The sequence below is a fragment of the Protopterus annectens genome, chromosome 10.part0 (genome assembly GCF_019279795.1).
Source record: "Protopterus annectens isolate FY-2018-M chromosome 10.part0, PAN1.0, whole genome shotgun sequence".
Taxonomy (NCBI): Eukaryota; Metazoa; Chordata; order Ceratodontiformes; family Protopteridae; genus Protopterus; species Protopterus annectens.
This window is the reverse complement of record NC_056744.1, coordinates 1,095,485,542-1,095,505,462: the sequence shown is the minus strand read 5'-3', so window position 1 is coordinate 1,095,505,462 and position 19,921 is coordinate 1,095,485,542. Positions and strand designations below refer to the sequence as shown.

General features: G+C 40.2%; 1 protein-coding gene across 1 annotated transcript in view; it reads right to left on the bottom strand.

The window, feature by feature from the left end:
* LRRC40 (leucine rich repeat containing 40) overlaps positions 1 to 19,921 on the bottom strand; it is a gene marked incomplete in the record, with an annotated part of 881,899 nt that overhangs the window by 428,935 nt on the left and 433,043 nt on the right. Inside the window, 1 exon segment of the mRNA XM_044085837.1 lies at positions 641 to 773. Within this exon segment, the coding sequence (XP_043941772.1) occupies positions 641 to 773 (133 nt within the window).

The window sequence follows — 19,921 nt, the reverse complement described above, 5'->3', positions numbered from 1 at the left end:
ATATAAAAAACAAAAAAAAAAAAAACCACACACACACACACACACAGATGTGGATGGATATATATATAAATAACACTTTGGGATGCATGTTAAGCGATTAATACCAGTTCCATGCTTTGTACTGCAAAAATGATTGTATTACTTTTCTGTACTGCATGCATGCTTGTAGTACTTTTCAAAAATGTAATTTTATATAAAACAGGGGTCAAGAATCAGACTTTATGACTTGTCACCAGACAAAGTTTCTACTATCATGTATAAGGAAACTTAACACATGTAACTGTAGCTGGAGAAATCCTGAATTCATAACACAGCAGTACTAATGGCAGACAAAAGAAATCATTAGTTACTGATAATGCCAGACAACTAAACAAATTTCCCCTAGGGTGAAAATTAAACCCAGCATTTTTTCTAACCTAGAACCCTAAGATAAACTGTACCTTCTATGGAAGAAATCATGATTCACTAATCTAGAAATTGAAAAAGGTAAACTGCAACACTGAATATCTTGCTGCGGTAAAATGTAATCAGTACTCTTAGGTTCATTTTTTTTTTTAATTCAGCCAATCGCTCTATGAAGAATCTAATATGTAAGCAATATATATTTTTAACATTTACAGATGTATTGAAAAAAACTCACCTGTATTCTAAAGCCTTCAATTCCATTATTGCACGCAAATTGATTTTTGACTCACTTGGAAGACACATTGCAGTCTCAGAATTTACTGCTGTCTTACGAGTAGACTCCTCTTCACTGCTGCAGATAGTCTGGTCTAGACAGACAGCACACAATTATTTTAAAAAGCTACAGTGTTACCAACCCACCCATAATGATTATCACAGAAAGCACAAATTTAATTCCTCCTGTCACCTTTCTCTTGAATTCCCCTCACCAACTTCTCATGGATATTGTCAGTCACATTCTACCTCTAGATTATCAAAATCAGTCCATTTAATGTCTGATCCACATTTCATTCTCTTGTATTCATACATTTCAAAAACTTTCTACAGTCTAATTCAGCTATACTATTGTGCGTGTCAATGACTCACACTCCTACTTTTCTTTGCCCTCAAGTCTATTTTCTTTTACTTCTCCCAATGGCGCTCTGTCATGCAATGTAGATTTCTACTATTGTTTTGTACTGCTGCTAACCTAAGTACTGAGTGTAAGTGCACTGCATGTCAAGCCTCGTAGCACCTACTGCCAATATTCCTCCCAACTGCTGAAGTACAATCAGTTGCATTTTATTTTTTCTTCACTTTTATTGTTTTAGCTCTAGAGACTACTAAGGCCCTCTCACAGCAGCCCCAGCATGTTTACAGACCCACCCCCCCCCTTCAGAGTGAGAGATGACCCATTAGTTTTTCAAGAGCCTATCACCCAGGAACTCAAATTCAAAGACATAATTGATACAGTAATCAAGAAAAGTTGACTATTTATAGATAGTATTTTGTACCCGATAAAATCAGGAAGGACATCTCATAGGTTCATAGATTAGCACTAAGCTAACTGCCCTTGCGAGCCATTTTAAGCTCGGACAATTATCCCTTGTAAGACTCAAACCCTGCACCTTGTGTTTGTAAGGCAAACACCTTAACCATTAGGCCCACCCTCCCAACCCATTCTGGAACATTTTGTGGCAGTTTCATGTATTTTCAGGATATAAAATTAATGAAGAGAAGACAAATGCTATAGCTATAAACTATGTACCCCATACATGAATTGGTTCAGCAGTATCCATATTTATGGGAACATGAAAAATGAAGTATGTAGGAATATTGGTTAAAAGGGTTTCTGTTATGGTAGCTAAGGATATGTGGGAAGAGACTAAGCAAAAGTTAATATAAAAACTGAGAAACTGGAAGCTCTGTTTTATGGAAATGGTTAGCAAGATACAAGCGGTGAAAATGTTTTCAGTCCATTTAGTTTTATAAACAAGTCAAGCATATTTTTTTTATCAACCAGAGAAGAAGTTATGGAGAGAAATTAAAAAAGATTTGAAGGATTTTATCTGTGAGAGGAAGAGGGCAAGAGTCAAGGAGGATAAGTTAATCCTTGGAATAGAACGAGGTGGTTTAGGATTAACAGACTTAAAGGGATAAGAGATGATGTAGCAGCAGGAAAATTCAAGAACTAAGGAGAGAGTGGGATTTTGGATGCAGATCCTTAAGAATAATCAGAGAATTTATTCATAAAGTAGGCTTAATTACTCTCACAACCAAGTCAACACGAGAATCAAGAGGAGAGATTCTGCTGATATGACTGCCATTAGCGGGTACATAAAATAAGCAATAGGGGGCTGGAATTTATTGGAGAAAAATGGCAAAGGAACCAAGGTACTGGGAGCAAATAACTAGAGAGGGAAAGGTAAAAGAGTGGGAAGAAGCCAAGAAGACATTTGTACTGCAGGCTGGAGACAAGTGTTCTTTAACCAGGATCAATATCAAAATACATGCAAAAGAATGACCTGCTCTGGTACAGTTTTATTTGGATCTAGAAGAGAAGCTATTCTTAAAAGTGTAATTAGTAGGGCATATAAAATATCACACGATAACTATGGCAATCAGAGGAGGTTAGAAAAGATTGTGAAAAGTGACTGTATAAGTAATTCACATTACATCAATGGGAGAACACATGTATGGTCCCAAATACAACCAAGTCTAGAAGATTTAGGATTTTTGCTTGGAAATGTTTGCATTGATATTTTTATACTCCACGCAGGCTCCAAAGAATTTTTCCTCAGGTAGATGGCAAACTTTGCAGATGTGACGGGGAAGAAAGAGGTAACTGAGAACATATATTTTGGGAGTGTAATGAGTTGGCAATTACCTACACAGTACTCTGTCAAAAATATTGGGGTGAGCAAACAGATGTAACTAAGGAACCTATATTTTTTTACCTGATATACAATATCTGAGTTTCCTAGACATAGTAAGGGTTTTGTTAAGGTTAATTCTGCTGGCTGCAAAAACATAATTACTAGAAAATGTAAATGTCAATCAAAGTCTAAACCACCTGACTTGAAGTACTGAATATTGTAGCAGAGATAAAACAACTGGAAGTGGGATCTTTAGAAAAGAGTAGGAGCAAATTACACAGACAAAAATGGAAATTGTGGGAACAAGACATGCAGAATAATAGTATGGAGGAGGAGTGATTTACAAGGGAAGCCAGGAATTGATCAATTTGTGTAATTTTGGGCTGATGGTAACTGTATAGTAATATATGTGATTTATGATGTTTGTAACTATGAACATGTTAACATGATTTGTTTTCTTTTATACAAATGCACATTGCCCAAGTCTTAAGTGATAATTCAATAAAGGTATTAAAAAGGGTATAACAAACCCATTGTTTCACTTTCTGTGCAAGAATCAGGTACCAAGGGTAAGCTACCGTAAATGTCTAGCCTCCCCCCCACCAAAATGCCACTGGAGCAACTATTATATTAGTTTCCTTCAAAGACGTATGCATTTATCCACACACGCTGCAAGTTCATTATCCCAGTCCACAGTTATGTAATGCCACGCAGCTCTCACGCCTGATGACAGAACTGCAGCAGACTACAGTGATCCACATCCCACCCAAAATAAATGAGTCAGCATCAGCTACTCACTCCTAACTACCCATTCATGCTTACTGCAGCTTCTCATGATGCTAACTCAACAAAGGGCATCCTGGCATAGTCAGGACTTCATCATTGTAAACCACAGACCTGAGCTTATACTTCATTATTTTATACTTGATGGTGCATGTTATTTCAGAAAAAAAGGGGCTTTGTCAAAGTGGGTCATTTGGGGTTTCAGAAGCCAATATAAATCGAATCTCTAAGTTAGTGACAAAGAAATGGAGAAATGAAAGTAACAAAACTAGAAAACAGTTTAACCTAACAACCAAACACTTCTCCTCTTAATAGCATGTTCTTAAAAATATGGCACAAGCTCAAGTTACGCACATATCCCTGCAATAGATTTTAATGCGCAGGTCAGTCCTTCATAACACAGCAGCACTAATGCCAACAAGCATTAGGGCAGACCAGCATTCAAACCTTTTGCAGGCTATAAGGTCCCTCGCCCTTATCCCATAAGGGCAATGTGAAGAGTGTGAAGGTTATACCTCCATACCTTTAGTATGCTATATAAAGCAGACAAAAACTACACAAACGTCTGTAGGCTCAGTTAGAAAACAGGAAGAAAAAGGCTGGTGTGCCAAGTTACCAAGGATGGCCCTCTCATTTAGTTCCATCATTAAGGTTAAGTACAAAACTTTGTATTTAGTATGAGCAGATACATCCTTGGTAATAAGGGCACATTCCCAAGCTAATCCTCCTAGTCAGTCATGGAAACATGCTCCTACAACTATGCCCCTTAAAAGATCCATCCAGCATAGTGCTGTGCACACATATTTGATGAAGTAGATGATGTACAAACAACATCCAATACTGCGCAGAAGAAAAATGCCTGACAGCAACTTCTCTTAAGGAAGTGTGCTTTCTGACAGAAGTATTTTCTCGACTGCGGTGGTGGTGCTGCGGTAGCGTTGTCGCCTCAAAGTAAGACATTGTCCTGTTAGATTCTCAGCTAGAGCGTCTTCTGTGTGGAGAAATGTGTGAATGGGCGTACCTTCGTTGAAGGTTGTGAGTCAAGGCCGGCAACTCGGCACATAAAAATCTACTGCCAATCATTAGTGGACCGGAGTTCCGCTGTGGCGACCCCTAACCGGGAAAAGCCGAAAGACACAAAAACAACTAATAAAATCCAATAGCCATCTAACCAGTTATTTGAAACACTATTTGCATTTCAAACAAGAAAACTGATTGTAAAGAGGTCCTATCAGTATGTCCACAATCATCTGCACACATTCATACAACAAATGAACTCGCATACAGTAGGTTTATTGGGAAAGACAACTTGGAGATGACTATTACTACGGATGTGTCTGCTTTGCTACCTTAGGAAGAAAAGATGGATTTATGCTCAAGGAGAGTATAACATGTTCGATACAGTTTCTACTAAAACAGCCTTCAACTCAAATTTTTCTAAATGTTACAAGTACAAGGAAGACAGGTAAAGTACAGTTTTGTACCTACCATAAATGTAGATGTTAGAGTGCTAATACAGCTGCAGTCATAACAGATGGGTTTTCCTGCAGTCAGGCGGGTCCTCAGTCAGCTGAATTCCAAAGTCTAGGTCCGGAGTCGGATGTCGTCGCTTCTTCCCTGACGTCAGTGTGACAGGGGTATAAAAGAACCAGCTAACGCCATTTTCTTCAGTTTTTCTTGCCCCAGATGTCAGGTGCCCCCAGAAGGAAGGCAAAACATAAACTTATATAATAATGCAATGCAATAAAATCAAAAGACAGTAGTTGCAAGCAAATACACCATAAAAGAAAACCCCAATCATGTTGTATGAGGAGGTGTTAGCAATTAGGCCTGTCCCAAGAGGGGAAGGAGGGAGGGAAACCTGGACTGAAGCTGTATTAGCACTCGAACATCTACATTTATGGTAGGTACAAAACTGTACTATGTTCATCGTGCATACAGCTGCAGTCATAACAGATGGGTAGAATCCCAAAGCTAAAGAAGGGGTGGTAGGCACTAAGTGGAACTAGGAGGAGCCACAATGCCCTGCAAGACTGCAGTGGCAAAGCATACTCTAGATTTGGAGTATAATGGTAGGTGATAGTGCTTGGAGAAAGTATGTACAGAACTCCAAGTGGCTGCTTACAAAATATCTTTGGTAGGAACCCCCCTGAGGAAAGCTGCAGAGGTAGCTGTGGCCCTTGTGGAGTGAGATCTGATGTCTGTAGGTACAGTTTTACCATGAAAAGAGTAACAAAAGTGAATGCAGTGGGCTATCCATTTTGAGATTGTCTGTTTGGAAATAGGCTTCCCTTGAGCACCTGTAGCATAGGACACAAAGAGTTGCTCTGATTTTCTGTAAGGCTTTGTTCTGTCCAAATAATAACGGAGCTGTCTGTGAATGTCCAAGGAATGTAGTAGTCTCTCCCTTTGTTTTGTGGATTAGGTAAAAGGTAGGTAAAGTGGATAGCCTGATTCAAGGCTACCCTGGATACTACCTTTGGCATAAAAAGAAGGGTTGGTTCGTGAAGGAAACTCTGTCCTGATGGAAAATGATGAAAGGCTGCACAGCCATGAGGGCTTGTAGTTCCGAAACCCTGCGTGCTGAGGTGATAGCCAGAAGGAAGTCTGTTTTCCATGACAAATATTGCAGTTCTGTTGAAGCAGCTGGCTCAAAAGGAGGCAGGTTCAGTTTTCTAGAATGAAATTGAGGTCCCAAGCAGGTACTGGTTGCTTCCTTGGGGGTTTTATATTCTTAGCCCCTCTGAGGAACTGTCTTAAGAGAGGGTGAGAGAATAAAGGAGGATCAGTGTTGCATTCTGCAGAAATGGCTGAGGCATGAATTTTGATGGAGGAGAATGAAAGTCCACTGCTTAGCATCTCAGCTAGGTACTGTAATATTTGAGGTAAATTCAGTATTTCAGGATTCTGACCCTTTTTCTGATTCCAGGCACAAAACTGTTTCCATTTTGCGGAGTAGGCTTTTCTAGTAGAAGGCCTTCTGACCTCCAAAATGACATCCTGCACCTCCTTGGAGACTAGGGTCTGTTGTGAATTTAAGGAATCCTCCATGCGGCTAGATTGAGTGTTTTCAGCTGACTGTGAAGAGTTTTGAAGTTGTGCTGAGTCAGTAGAAGAGGCATTAGAGGCAGGATCCATGGTGGGGAATGCATCAGGCTCCTCAGGAGTGGTGGGTACCAGTGTTGTCTTGGCCAGTCTGGAGCAATGAGAATCATCTTTGGTCCATCTGCTCTGGCTTTTAATAGAACTTTGGGCAGCAGAGGAAGCGGTGGAAAGGCATAAACTGTCATTGTTGTCCAAATGAAAGAGAGTGCGTCCACTTTCCAGGCCTGTGGATGAAAGGTCCTTGAGCAGAATTTTGTCAATTGGTAATTTCTGTGGGTGGCAAAGAGATCTATGTCTGGCCTTCCCCATGCTTGAATTATCTTTGTAAAAACTTGAGAATGCAACTTCCATTCGTGTGGATCTGTCATATTTCTGCTTAAGTTGTCTGCCAGCGTGTTTTCCTTGCCTGGCAGGAACTGTGCTTGAAGTTAGATTTGTAATTCAAGAGCCATGTTCCAAAGAGACATTGCTAGCCTGCATAGGGGGTATGAATGGGTTCCTCCCTGTTTGTTTATGTACCACATTCACTGTGGTGTTGTCTTGTCCTTATCAATAGCTGGCCTGGATGCAGTAGGTCTTTGAAAGCCATAATAGCATTTATTACTGCTAGCATTTCCTTTTGATTGATGTGTAGGTGCTTTTCTTTTTGGGACCATTTGCCCTGAATGCACCGATCTGTCATGTGCGCCCCCCAGGCGTAGTCCAAGGCGTCTGTTGTGATGTCTTGATTTGCTTGAGGCTTGCAGAATGGGAGACCTATGTTTCTTTGGCATGCTTGAGCCAACCACAGAAATTCCTTTTGAAGACATGGAATCAGTGGTATAATTGTTTCCAAACTGTGGCTGTGTTGAGACCATAAGTTTTTTAGGTACCATTGAAGTTTCCTCATATGCAGCTTTGCACATGGGATTAGCAGGATGCAAGATGCCATGAATCCCAGAGCCTGCAGGATTTTCCTTGCAGTCAGCCTGGTGAAGGTTGCCAGGTTTTCTGATGAAGTAATGAGTTAGTTGCCCTTGTTTCTCTAGCGTGAGGTAGGCCCATCTGGGTGTTTGTATTCAAGCTGGCACCCAGGAAAATTATTGTTTGAGAGGGTATTAGTCTTGATTTCTTTTTGTTGACTGTGTACCCCAGAGAATTCAACATTATTACAAATGCCAGGTGTTTCAGAAGTGTGTGTTTGCTGTCCGCTTGAATCAGGCAGTCGTCCAAATATGGGTATATTTGTATCCCTTGAAGTATGCAGAAGGCAATTACTGATGCCAGGCATTTCGTGAACACTCTGGGCGCAGTAGATAAGCCAAAGGGCAATGCAGAAAATTGATAATGGGTTGAACCTGCAAGAAATCTGAGGTATCTTCTGCAATCTTGTCTGATTGGGACATGCAGGTATGCCTCCTTGAGGTCCAGTGTTACCAGCCAAGACTCCTTGCCCAGCATGGGAAGAAGCTGCTGTAATGTGAGCATCTTGAATTTTGGTACGAGTAAATATGTGTTTAGGATGGATAGGTCCAAAATAGGTCTCCAATCTTTGCCCTTCCTTGGTACCAGGAATAGTCTGGAATAAAAACCTTGACCCTGTTCTTGTGCAGGTACCTCTTGAATAGCTTTCATGTCCATGAGATCTGAAATTTGTTTTTGTGCCTCTGCCCTTTGATTGTGTGGCAGGTTTGGCATGCCTCTCATTTTTTGAAGGGTGTGAAAATGGAATCTGTAGCCTCTGTCTATAATGTCCAGGATCCATTTGTCTTTTGTGACAATATGCCAATTTTTCGAAAATAACGCCAGTTTTCCGCCTAAAGGTGCTGCCAATTGAGCCTTGCTTGACATGCAAACGGGAAAGTCATTGGTTCTGCTTTCTGATTGGCTGTGAACTATCCTCACCACCTCTTGGTGTAGATGTTTGCCACTGTCTGCCTCTAAATGATCCTTGAGATTGCCCTCTATCCCTTGGGCGCCTGTATCTACCTCTGAGGTCTGTCCGTGGCTGGAAAGGACCAATTTTTTGAAGGCCACTTTCTACTGAAACGTGGAGGTTGTACCTGTAGGAAATCTTTCACTGTTTGCATTGATTTTGCCTTTTCCTCCATTTTCTTTAATGCCGCCTCAGCTTTAACACCAAACAATACATCTTTTTGAAGAGGTACATCTAGTAGTTTAGCTTTGACATGATCTGGTAAGGTTTGCTCTTTGAGCCAAGCATGTCTACATATGACTGATCCTGTAACAGCAGCTCTACATGAGGCCTCTAAAGCATCAAAACCACATTGCAAGGTGCGTTTACCCACTTGCTCTGTACTATGCAACAAATCCTGCAACTCCTTCAAGTCTGGTTGTTCAGGTTGTGACATTTTGCTTTTCAACTGAGATAACAAAAACTGTTGATACTTTAACATATGGAACTGACAGTTTAATGCCCTCATGGTTAAGGTGGCCGAGGTATATACCTTTTTCCCCCACCTTTCTAAAGCTATGGAATCTCTCTCTGAAGGTAATGGATTTTTGGCAGTGGAGGCCTTAATTCCCTTGGGACCCTGTGAAATAGTTTCTGGGTCAGCCGCATGGCTTTTGTATAGGAATTGGTGTGAATCAGGAACCCGGTAATACTGGTCAGGCTTGACTGGAGCTGGAGGTAAAGAATCTGGGTTAAGGCTGGCCTCTGAATACACATCATCTAGTATGTCTAAGACAGGAGGGATAGCCAGAGGCCTGTGCTGAGGGAGCAAGAGGAAATCCCTGAGCCTTTTCTTGGAGTCTGAGTAATCTTGGCCTTCCCAGTGGAAGTGTTCCCTCAAGGTATGCAAGGTTTCCCCAAAAGAGTAGTCCTCAGGGGGGGAGACAGAGGGAATGGACTCCTCTGCATCAGAATCTTCAAAAGGGGAATCTGAATGTTCCTGGTCTTCAGAATGTTCTGAAGTAATGGAGGCCTGATCCGAGGAAGGGTATTCTTCCTCCACTCTGGGTCTTTTGTCCGAGGGGGGTTGAGAACCCCTGATAAGAGTAATCAAATCCTCAGCCATTTTGAGCATCTGCTTTTTAGGCATTGGGCCTTGAGAGGGGCCCTGTGGAGCTTGTCTCTTAGAATGCATGGCTGCTTTAGATTTAGTGAAAGTCTTAATGGAAAAAGAAGAAGGCCTGAAGACACCTTGAGAGATGGCAGGCCTGTCTAAACTCTGAGTTTCCCCGCCAAGAGTGGCTTCGGTATCTGTAGTCGGGGTGTGGGCCGAAGAGCCTGCGACCTCGGGCACAGAAGACACCGCTAATGAAGTGTCATCGGTAGTCAGGGGCTGCGTAGGCGCCTCGCTGAGAACTGGAGCACCAGTAGTCGGCTTTAGCGTGGTGTCGGTAGAAGTCGTGGACCTCGTATATTGGTCCTTATCTTTGCGTCTTTTACTCAAAACTGGAGTCGGATTATCCGACAACATAATGCAATTAAACTTTTTGCCAAAATAGTGTTGGGCAAACTCCGCCCGACGCTTAATAGTGCGTCTGTTGAATGTAGCACAAAAACGACAGGCCGAGACATCGTGGTCTGGGCCTAAGCAATGAATGCAGAGGGAATGGAAATCCTTATGCGGTATTTGCTTCCCACATGAAATGCAATTATTAACTTTGCCTGACATCGGTCTGAGGCAAGAAAAGTTTCCCCAACGGGGTACTTAGCTTTCAAGAAGACTTCGGTTGAAAAATATTCGTAATCTCAGGAGCTGGCCGACCGGCACTTGCGAACTGCTTCTGCTTTGGGCACCGTGTGGCAAGAAAGACTGAAGAAAATGGCGTTGGCTGGTTCTTTTATACCCCTGTCGCACTGACGTCAGGGAAGAAGCGACGACATCCGACGCTGGACCTAGACTTTGGAATTCGGCCGACCGAGGACCCACCTGACGGCAGGAAAACCCATCTGTTATGACTGCAGCTGTATGCACGATGAACATCTGATAGCAAGAGTTTAATTTCCATGCACTTCTTCTGGGATGAGGTGGTCCACCTTTGTGATGCACAAAAACATTCTTCGATATAACAGCACTTTTGCAAAAGTTGACATTATGGATGGACCCTAATTACCATAGGAGGTGACCTCACATGAATCAGGTAAGGCAGGGAACTTACTCTGGCCTATAAGAAAGCCCTCTTTCTTCATCCAAGTACATAGGTTATGGACTAATCTTAGTTTCCTTCTGTTGGTTCATAAAGCAGATTGACAGTCAGTGTTAAATTTATTTTACAAGTGTACTTTCCTATCAGCAGACATATGAATGATCACTGCTGCAGTAGCCTCAGCGACATGGCTTATATCCTGCTAAGGATATTACAGCCGGCAAACTTCCAAAGCTTAACAGCATTTTCCACATGCCCAAACAGTTAACTCAAGCAGAGCTGAAGAAAAAGTGATTTGGGCACCAAGCCCTTCAGACCTTTCATGTAAACGGAGGTGAAGACTATAGTCCTGAAAGAGATCAATGCTAGGAAACTAAAAATAAGAGTCCCTACCCTTGCAATAAAAACAAAAATAAAGGGAATGGAGGGAGTGGCTACTGCAGCACTAATTATTCAAACATCTACGATTATGGCAGTTTTCTTTGCACAACTACACTATGTTCATCATCTGATAACTGCTGCAGTAGTCTTGGCTATATGGCTAGACTATCATTGCTTATACTAACCAGGAGGAGGAAGGATGAGTGCACAGAAGCCCCAGGACAACGGTCTTAGCAAAGCCTGCACTAGACATGGAGAACGAATCTAGTTTATAGTGTTTTACCAAAGGCATGCACAGAGGATCAAAGCTGCTGCTTCTAGAATCCAACCCTTTCCAAGAAAGCAACAGATGAGTCTAAGGCCCTGTAGAGTGAGCCTCGACTCTGCCTGGAATTGCCTTGTTGTAGTAGGTACAACAAAGGTAATACCATTACACAGTTATTTGGAGATGGTCTTTTTGACAGGCTATCCTTTTTTTTCTCACCCTTATAAGAAATGAATAACTAAGTTTCTGAAAGTTTTAGTTCTGACAGGATAATATCCGAGATGGAGAATCCTTTTTCCCTTGTTTTTAAGTTTTGGAAAGAAGACAAGGGAGATTCACAGCTTGGCTCAGTGTTATCTTAGATACCAATTTAGACATAAAGGAAGGATTAGATCTTAATGAAATCCTATTTGAGGAAAATGGGAAGGCTGTCCTACCAAAAAGAGTATGCAAGTCAGATATTCTTCTTGCAGAAGACAGAGCAATCAGCAAAACTGATTTCCATGTTGATAACTTCAAATCAGCCTGATGAGCTGGTTCAAATGGAGTAAGAGTTAACTTTTCTAAACAAAGAAAAGACTGGGATTGCATGTTTTCTAGGAGGCTTTGTATATAAGGCTCCTTTCAAAAAATTAACATTGGAAGGCACTGAAAGGAGAAACTCCATGGGCATACATGCTGAAGCAGACAAAAACGGACACAGTAGTAAGAACAAAAGATAACAGCTCACACAAATACAGCAGAACCAGAGAAATGCTGGTCTTAAATGGGTCCTGGTTCTTGTCTTGGCACCAAGTACAAAATATTTTCCATTTGCTAATATATAATTTCCGACTAGCAGGTTTTCTTGCCTCCTTTAATACCTAATACACATCTTCAGTAAATGGGTGCCTAAAAGGTTATTAAAACTATTACCCAGGCAGTTAGATAAAGTTATTTATCAAACACCCCATGTCTTGTGAAAGAAGGTCCAGTCTGCGAGGAAGCTTGTGATAACTGCTCCTGGCCATTTCCAAAAGACAAGAGAACTAGTGTTGCCTGGGCTTGAAGACAGCCACCACAATGCTCTTTTGAGAGTCGTCCTGAATCTTCAGAATGGCCATGGATATCATTGGAAAAGCATACAGCGCCATTCATCTCCACGGAAATAACAATTAATAACTGCATGGAGCCCTGGGGCAGAATTTTGTCAGGTGACTGTTGCAAATGAAGGCAAATAGATCCAAGGTGATCCCCATGGCTGGAACAATTCCTGTGAGGGTCTGTCCTAGTCCTGCTCAGCTCTTCGGCCCTCACATTTTGATGGGATTAAGATGCCTGCAGAGTAAGACTGCTGAAATGCTATATCCCAAGCTACAATGGCTAGTCTGCACAGAGGCTAAGATCCAAGTTCACCAATTATGTACCACATTACTGTGCAGCTGTCTATAACCACTTGCAATAGTCCTGGTACCCATACATGATTGAGTGTGTTGAGATCATTTATTACTGCCAACATCTCTCTTTTATGTCTATGTTTTTGTCTCGTTTTGGTCTGCCCCCCCCCCATCACTTCATTGTTAACACTAGCAAAAAATAACAAGAAATTAAATTCCACTACCACTTTTTCAAGTAAATAGAAACATTACATCTTTCATTTCCTCCAAGCTGTACTATACATCCACAAACCTCTCTAACTACATATAATACAGTCTAATAAAGTTCAACTTTCTCCACCTGAATTCTTGTATGATTGAATATTTACAAATCATAAAAATAATGTCTTGATTCTATTCAAATTATGTATATGTATAATTATGGTAACCATGCATTTAATGTTATTCATTATGGAATTTGTGTTGTAGACACAGTAGAGCTTTTCTCTCCAAGCCTCCCAATATTTTTTTTCCCCAGTAAACATAGCTATCTTTTTTGTTTTGTTAGAAAGACACTCATGCTATTAATACCATACACATCACTACTAAAGCAAAGTTGGTGCTTGAGCTAGAAGGTAAAATAGGATACCTAGATGCAAATAAAACTGGTCTCTCCACCCAAAAAAAAGTTCCCTTTTGACAAATCCCAAAACAGGAAACTGGAAGGGCGGTGAATGTTACATTGGAACCATACTGATTTTAAGTACCACTGAATTTCGCTCATGTGGAGAACAAGAGAATCAGGCTAGAGCAATCAAAAATCATGTGTGTCATGAATCTTAGTATTCAGAGAAATGCCCGTGCGAAGGCCTTGGTTTTTGAGTGGAAAAACTCAAATGGATCTAGAGATGCATCTACTTTTACCTGTCGAAGAAAAGCTCTTTTGAAGTGAAGCATCTAGAAACACCACAAGAAAAGAATTCTGCGAGGAATCAAGCAAGACCTATGGATGGATGTTCTTTTGAAATCCCAGTCTGCACAGCAGATCTTTTACTAAAGTGAGAGATTCCCAACACGTTTAAATAATACTGCAAAGATAAGCAAGTCATCTAAATAATGACAAATTTAAATACTTTGTAGTCTGCAGTAGGCTATCACTGGAGTTGGACACTGAGTACCACTGGAACAGTGAATATCTGAAAAGGTAATGAAGAGAAATGAAACTATATCCCAGACACAGAAAAACAAACATTTGAAATCTGATGATACAGGAATGTGATAAGCATCCTTTAAACCTAGAGTTACTAAGAATCTTAAAGGGGAATCAGAGACAAGTCAGGAAGGAACAGCATTTTGAACTTTGGGACTTCTAAAAGCTGGTTTAGAAAAGAGAGATTTAAGACTGGTCTCCAAAAGGCTTTCTTTTATAATTGAAGCATTCTTGAATAAAGAATTCTGACCATCAGAGACAGGAGGTGGAAGGGGATCAGGAGGAGTTCCTCTGATTCTGATTTTGATTTAAAAAAAAAGAACAGAGATAGGTGTAAAATCTTTAACAAACTTGAAGGAAAGAAGGCTGAAAAATCAGACAAACCTCATGAATTGGTTTCCCCCTCTCAACACACACTTCAGGACCTCGGCAAATGGTCCAAAAACAACCTCACTATTCAAAGGAGAGATCAAAATATCGTCTAACATCCTCAGGGGGAAAAAAATTGCATATGCAACCAAGCAAACTCTTGCATAATATTTGCAGTGTTAAATACTCTGGAAGAGGCATCAGCAAAATCATAAGTACACTTCTAAGGGTGTTTAGTCACAGATACACAGAAGCAGTAAGATTATTCATAGCTGTTTCCAAAGAAGAAGGAAAGGTGGCCATAATTTTCCTTTATTCTCAAAATATGCAAGCATAAACTTCAACATATGATACTTTTCCCAGACCTATCAAAGGCTTTAAAAATGTTAATGGCATTAATTACTTGTTTTATTGGTCATGTGACTGGTTTCATTATTATTTATTCAACATGGTGTTGAGTTTTAATTTCTTCTGAAGATTTTCTCTAGATGGGAATGAAAGCGCTTGACAACAAAATTACTTCGGCTTGAAGCCAGTTGAGTGGAATTATTCCTTGGCGGTTCTTGGTTTATTGGTTTTGTATCATTTTGGATATAGTTAAAGGAAAAATAAAATTCTTAGAAACTAATCAGAAGAAACACTCTCCTCAGAATCAGAATTAGTCACCACAGGAAAGCAAACAGCTGCTCCCTCAAAATCATTTTCTGTTCAATACACAGGCAATCTTCAGAAAATGAAGAAAAGTACAGCTGTCTAAGCTGCATTTACCCATAACAATAAATGTTTGAATTTCTAACTGCTGTAGTAGCCTTTAGGTTACATGGGTTATTTCTTGCTTATAAAATAACCATCCAACTTCAAAAAGCTCTGCCGCCCTCCAACACACACAAGCAGCCCTTCACTCAGACTGCCGACTGGCTAATCCCAACAAAGGAAATCTGCAGTCAAAGTGAAGCTTCCTTCAGGACTTTTTAACCATACAAGGAGACAATAGCCTAACAATCCTGAATCAAACCACCATTAATAACAATAACATATTTAAAGTCGAAACAAGCACACCCATACTTTATATCTCAACTGTAATTATATACAAGACTAGGGGATAAATGGTGGGTGCAACTACTGCACCAGTGAGGAATTTGAAAATCTATTGTTAAGGGTAAATGCAACTTGCAGAATTGTACTATATTCATCATTCTCACTGCTGCAGTAGCTTTTAGGCTATATGGGTTGATTACCAAAAGCCTACCCATCCTGGAAGGAGAAAAAGGATATGGATCCAGGAGAACCATGAAAATGGGGCTAGCATACCTTGACCTGGACCTCAAAAAAGGAATCTAGTTTGTAACGCTTTGTAAAAGTGTGCACACACAGGACTAGGCAGCTGCCTCTAAAATACTTTGAGAGTACTCCCCTTTCCAATATGGCGAAGAAAAAACTCTAGCTGAATGTGCTTTGATACTACCTAGAATGGATTTGCAATGGTAGGAACAAACCAGGGTTTCCCTTTATGCCACATGGTAACAAATAGCTAGCTGATCATCTTTTCTTAAAGGCTTAGTTCCATCAGTATATTACCTGAGCTGACTATGCATGCCCAGAATATGCAGCATCCTCTCTCCCTGTTTTTCAGGTTCTTGTTAGAAAACTGGGAGATTGATGTCTTGATTCAGTGTAAACTCAAACTCCTTTGGGCATGAAGGAGGAGCTTGTTCTTTAAGAAAACCTAACCCTGTGGAAAATCAGAGAGGGTTCATTCACCATAACAGCTTCCAACTCAGATACTCTTCAAGAAGACATTCACAGAAAAGTTGAGTACAGTTTTTCCAAGTCAACCTTAAATCATACGCAGATTCAAAAGCTGATTTTCAACTTCTCCAGCACAAAGTTAGGAGCGCAAAGAGGAGCAATCCATTTAGGAAGCTGTCTCAGGTATAAAACTCAACTCCTTTCAGAAACTTATTTTTCAAAAACTTAGCACACATTACACGTACCAACTCACTGCCACCTACTCCCCACTGTCCCATCTATTCCCATTAACTCTCCCATAGACTAAGTTGAAAAGTTTTCCCTTAAAATGTCAATGCACCTCATATGAACTTGGCTATAGTCTCTCCTTTTTTTTAGTTTTCCTTTCTTGTCTTATCTTCAGTACATCTTCAAGATTATCTCTACTAAAACATACTGTATGAATATATTACTACCTGCTATACTTTTAATTGTATGTTTAAAACTCTATGCTTATGTAAATATCTTGTGCAATCATATGCTATTATCTGCTACATTTTTACAAGTGAATGTGTAAACCACAATGCTCATGTAAATGTCTTGTGTATAGTAAGTTAGCCATTGTTCTGGAGCTTTTCTTTCTGGGCCTCCACTGAAAATGGACAGCTCTGTCCAGTCGAACCTCCCCGGTAAACAAATGTAAAATAAACAATATAAATAAACTTGTTTTACAAGAGAAGAAAGAGAAGGATCCATGGACAGAAATGTTGAAATGGCCGCGAGATTAACCTTTATAGAGGAATAAAGGAGGCCAGAGGAAAGAAACTTGCACAAATATTTGAGAAGCACTGGTGCTACTTCACTGATGGGTCAACTGGTTACAGCTTAGGACCAACTAGAAGATCACTTCCACTTACCAAAATCGGCCCAAAAGATATCTGACACTCCAGATAATGTAAATGCTGGGTCCATGTGTTTTTCAGAAGCCACTGTACCTTTCCCATGTGTAATCTGGATACAGACATCACGAGACTCAGAAGCCATGAAACTTAGATCCTGAGAAACTCTCCTGAAGAAGTCCGATAATGATTCGAGAAAATCATGAAAAATTCTGGATAAAAATCCATGTTCTCATGTTAAAGTGGCTTTTTAAAGGGAAGAATCTATAAGGAAACCCAGGAACACAAATCTGTGAAAAGGAATCAATGAGGATTTTACAACAGTCTGGGGATGCTAAAAGACATACCCCAAGTTAATGACTCTTGATATCTGGAAAAAGACAATGCAAGGTAAGAAAGTTGTCTAAAGAAAATGAAAATGCCATCCAGTCCGCAATAAGCTACGGCTAGGAATAGATGATTTGTGAATACCTTTGGAGATGTAGATAAACCAAAGGGTAATACACAATGTGACACAAAAAAGAGAACATTAGAAATGCATTGAAGCTTATGGTTATGGGAATATGGTATTAAGCATCTTTTAGATCAACAGTCACTAAGTAACTCATGGAATAAATGAGGTGTAGCAGGAGATTTGGAACTTTCAAGTACAGATTTAGAAATGAAAGTTCTAGTACTGGTTTCCAAGAGGTCTCTTCCTTTGGTACAGAAACATTCTGCAGTTGAAAACTTTGCCCCTATAATCCATAGGGCATGCAATGGTTCTAGGACTCCTTGGGTGTGTGAATACTGAAGTAACAGAGAAAAGAAATTCTGTGTCATTCGGAGACTGGTAGGTATTTTTATGAAAGGAGGTTTTTGTATCCAGTGCCATTTATAACCCTCCCGCACCACTTTTAACATCCAAGAATCTGAAACAATCTCTTACCAAAGGAAATAACGTTTTTATGTTTTTTTTAAACAAGAAACATCTTCACTGAATTATCATTTATGACAACCACACATTTATATAAATGAAAACAAACCATTTTGACATATCTTCAGTTGTAAACATTATACATCGCATAAAATCTACTATACAGTCATTGTCAATCGAACATTACATACCTCAGTCAATTCCTGCCTCCTTAAACCTCATTCCTTCTCCAAAACATGATTCTGCGTGTATTGTTCCCATAATTCCCACTTTTCTATGTAATTTGCTCCTAACCTTTTCTAAAGATCCCACTTCGTTTCTTTCTCTCAGTTACTATACTTCACTACTACTAGTACGGTTGGTATAGACTTCAATTTCCATTTTCTAGCAAGTGCTTTTTTGGCAGCCATGAAAATTAAACTCCCCAAGGCCTTACTATGTCTAGGCAATTCAAACTAAAATTAATTCCTTAGTTACATCAATCTGCTCACCCAGTACTTCTGACAGAGAAGTCTGCATGGAATTCTTAAAGTCTGCTAACTCATTAAACTTCAAAAAATATGTTCCCAATTACCTCTGTCCTCCCTATCACATCTTCAACATTTGCAATCTACTGGAGTAAAAATTCTTTGGAGTCAGCTTGGGGATAAAAATACCCATGCAAACACTTCCAAGCAAAAATCCTAAATCTTCTAAACTTTGTTGCATACTTGGTAGCCATACCTACCTTCTCCCATTGTTTCTTTGTGAATTATTTATCCACTCTCTCTCTTCCCAATCCTTTCTAACCTCCTCTGATTGATTTCTACAGTTATCATGCAATATCATATATGCCCTACTGATTATAACCAGTGAAAAAAACACTTGGCACACAAACTACTGAACAAAAACATTACTAAAGACTCCTAAGAGAAAATAAAATAACTTGTTTTATTTTAGCACTTTTAACACTATTATGAAACTTCTTCAGACTAAAGGCGGCCGCAGTGGTGCAGCGGTTAGTGTTGCAGGCTCACAGCAAGAGGTTCTCCGCTTTGATCCTCGGCTGGGGTGCCTTCTGTGTGGAGTCTGCATTTCCTCCCTGTGGTTGCATGGGTTTCCTCCCACATCCCAAACACATGCTGTAGGTGGACTGGACACTCTAAATTGGCCCTAGGTGTGAGTGTGTGCATGTGTGCTCCTTCTGTGGAAGGTCGGGCGCCGGGCTGGCAACTCGACACCGTAATACTCCACTGCCAATCATGAGCGGATAAGTGATCCGCTGTGGAGACCCCTAACCAGGAAAAGCCGGAAGAATTGGCATTTTTGATCTGCAGTTAGTGTGCATGCAAGTATTTTTTTTCCTGTAGTTACTGGTTAATGTTTAACATTCTGTAATGACAACTTGCGGGTTTTGAACAATTCCAAGATGCATTTAACTCAACTAGGAGTAATATGACAGTTTTGGTGCAGCAACTAACTCAACTTATGCAATCTAATGCTGGGCAGTTGAATAGTCCCAGTTTTGCATCACGTATTCCTAGTTAGAGTCGGTTTAATGGTACACACTTGGGGAACTCGAGAATTGTTGAGGAACAAGACCATTCTTTTATTACCCCAGGACGGTGTAATTACCCTGGTTCAGTTTGATTGCCTAACAACCTGTTGAGTTTTGGAGGGCTTGCTAGATGAGATGCAGAACACCCATTGCAAGGTAATTATTTCAACCTGATTGGTTTAATAGAAATGTTTCTTTTACTGAGACTGTGACTGTACACCACAGCAACCGTGAAATACAAAGACAATTAGAATGACTGGTGATCAAGTTTAGAAAACTTCAGGTTTAGAATGGCTGTTTAACTTGAAAATATCCAACTGGGCAAGGTCCCTAAGGGTCTACTTTGCTGGAAATATCCTGCGAGGTTAATTAGTGGATCTGAATGGCATAAAGAACTTTTAGTATTTATTTCACTGACATGGGTGTGAGCTTACAGAGGTTTTAATTAGAGACAAT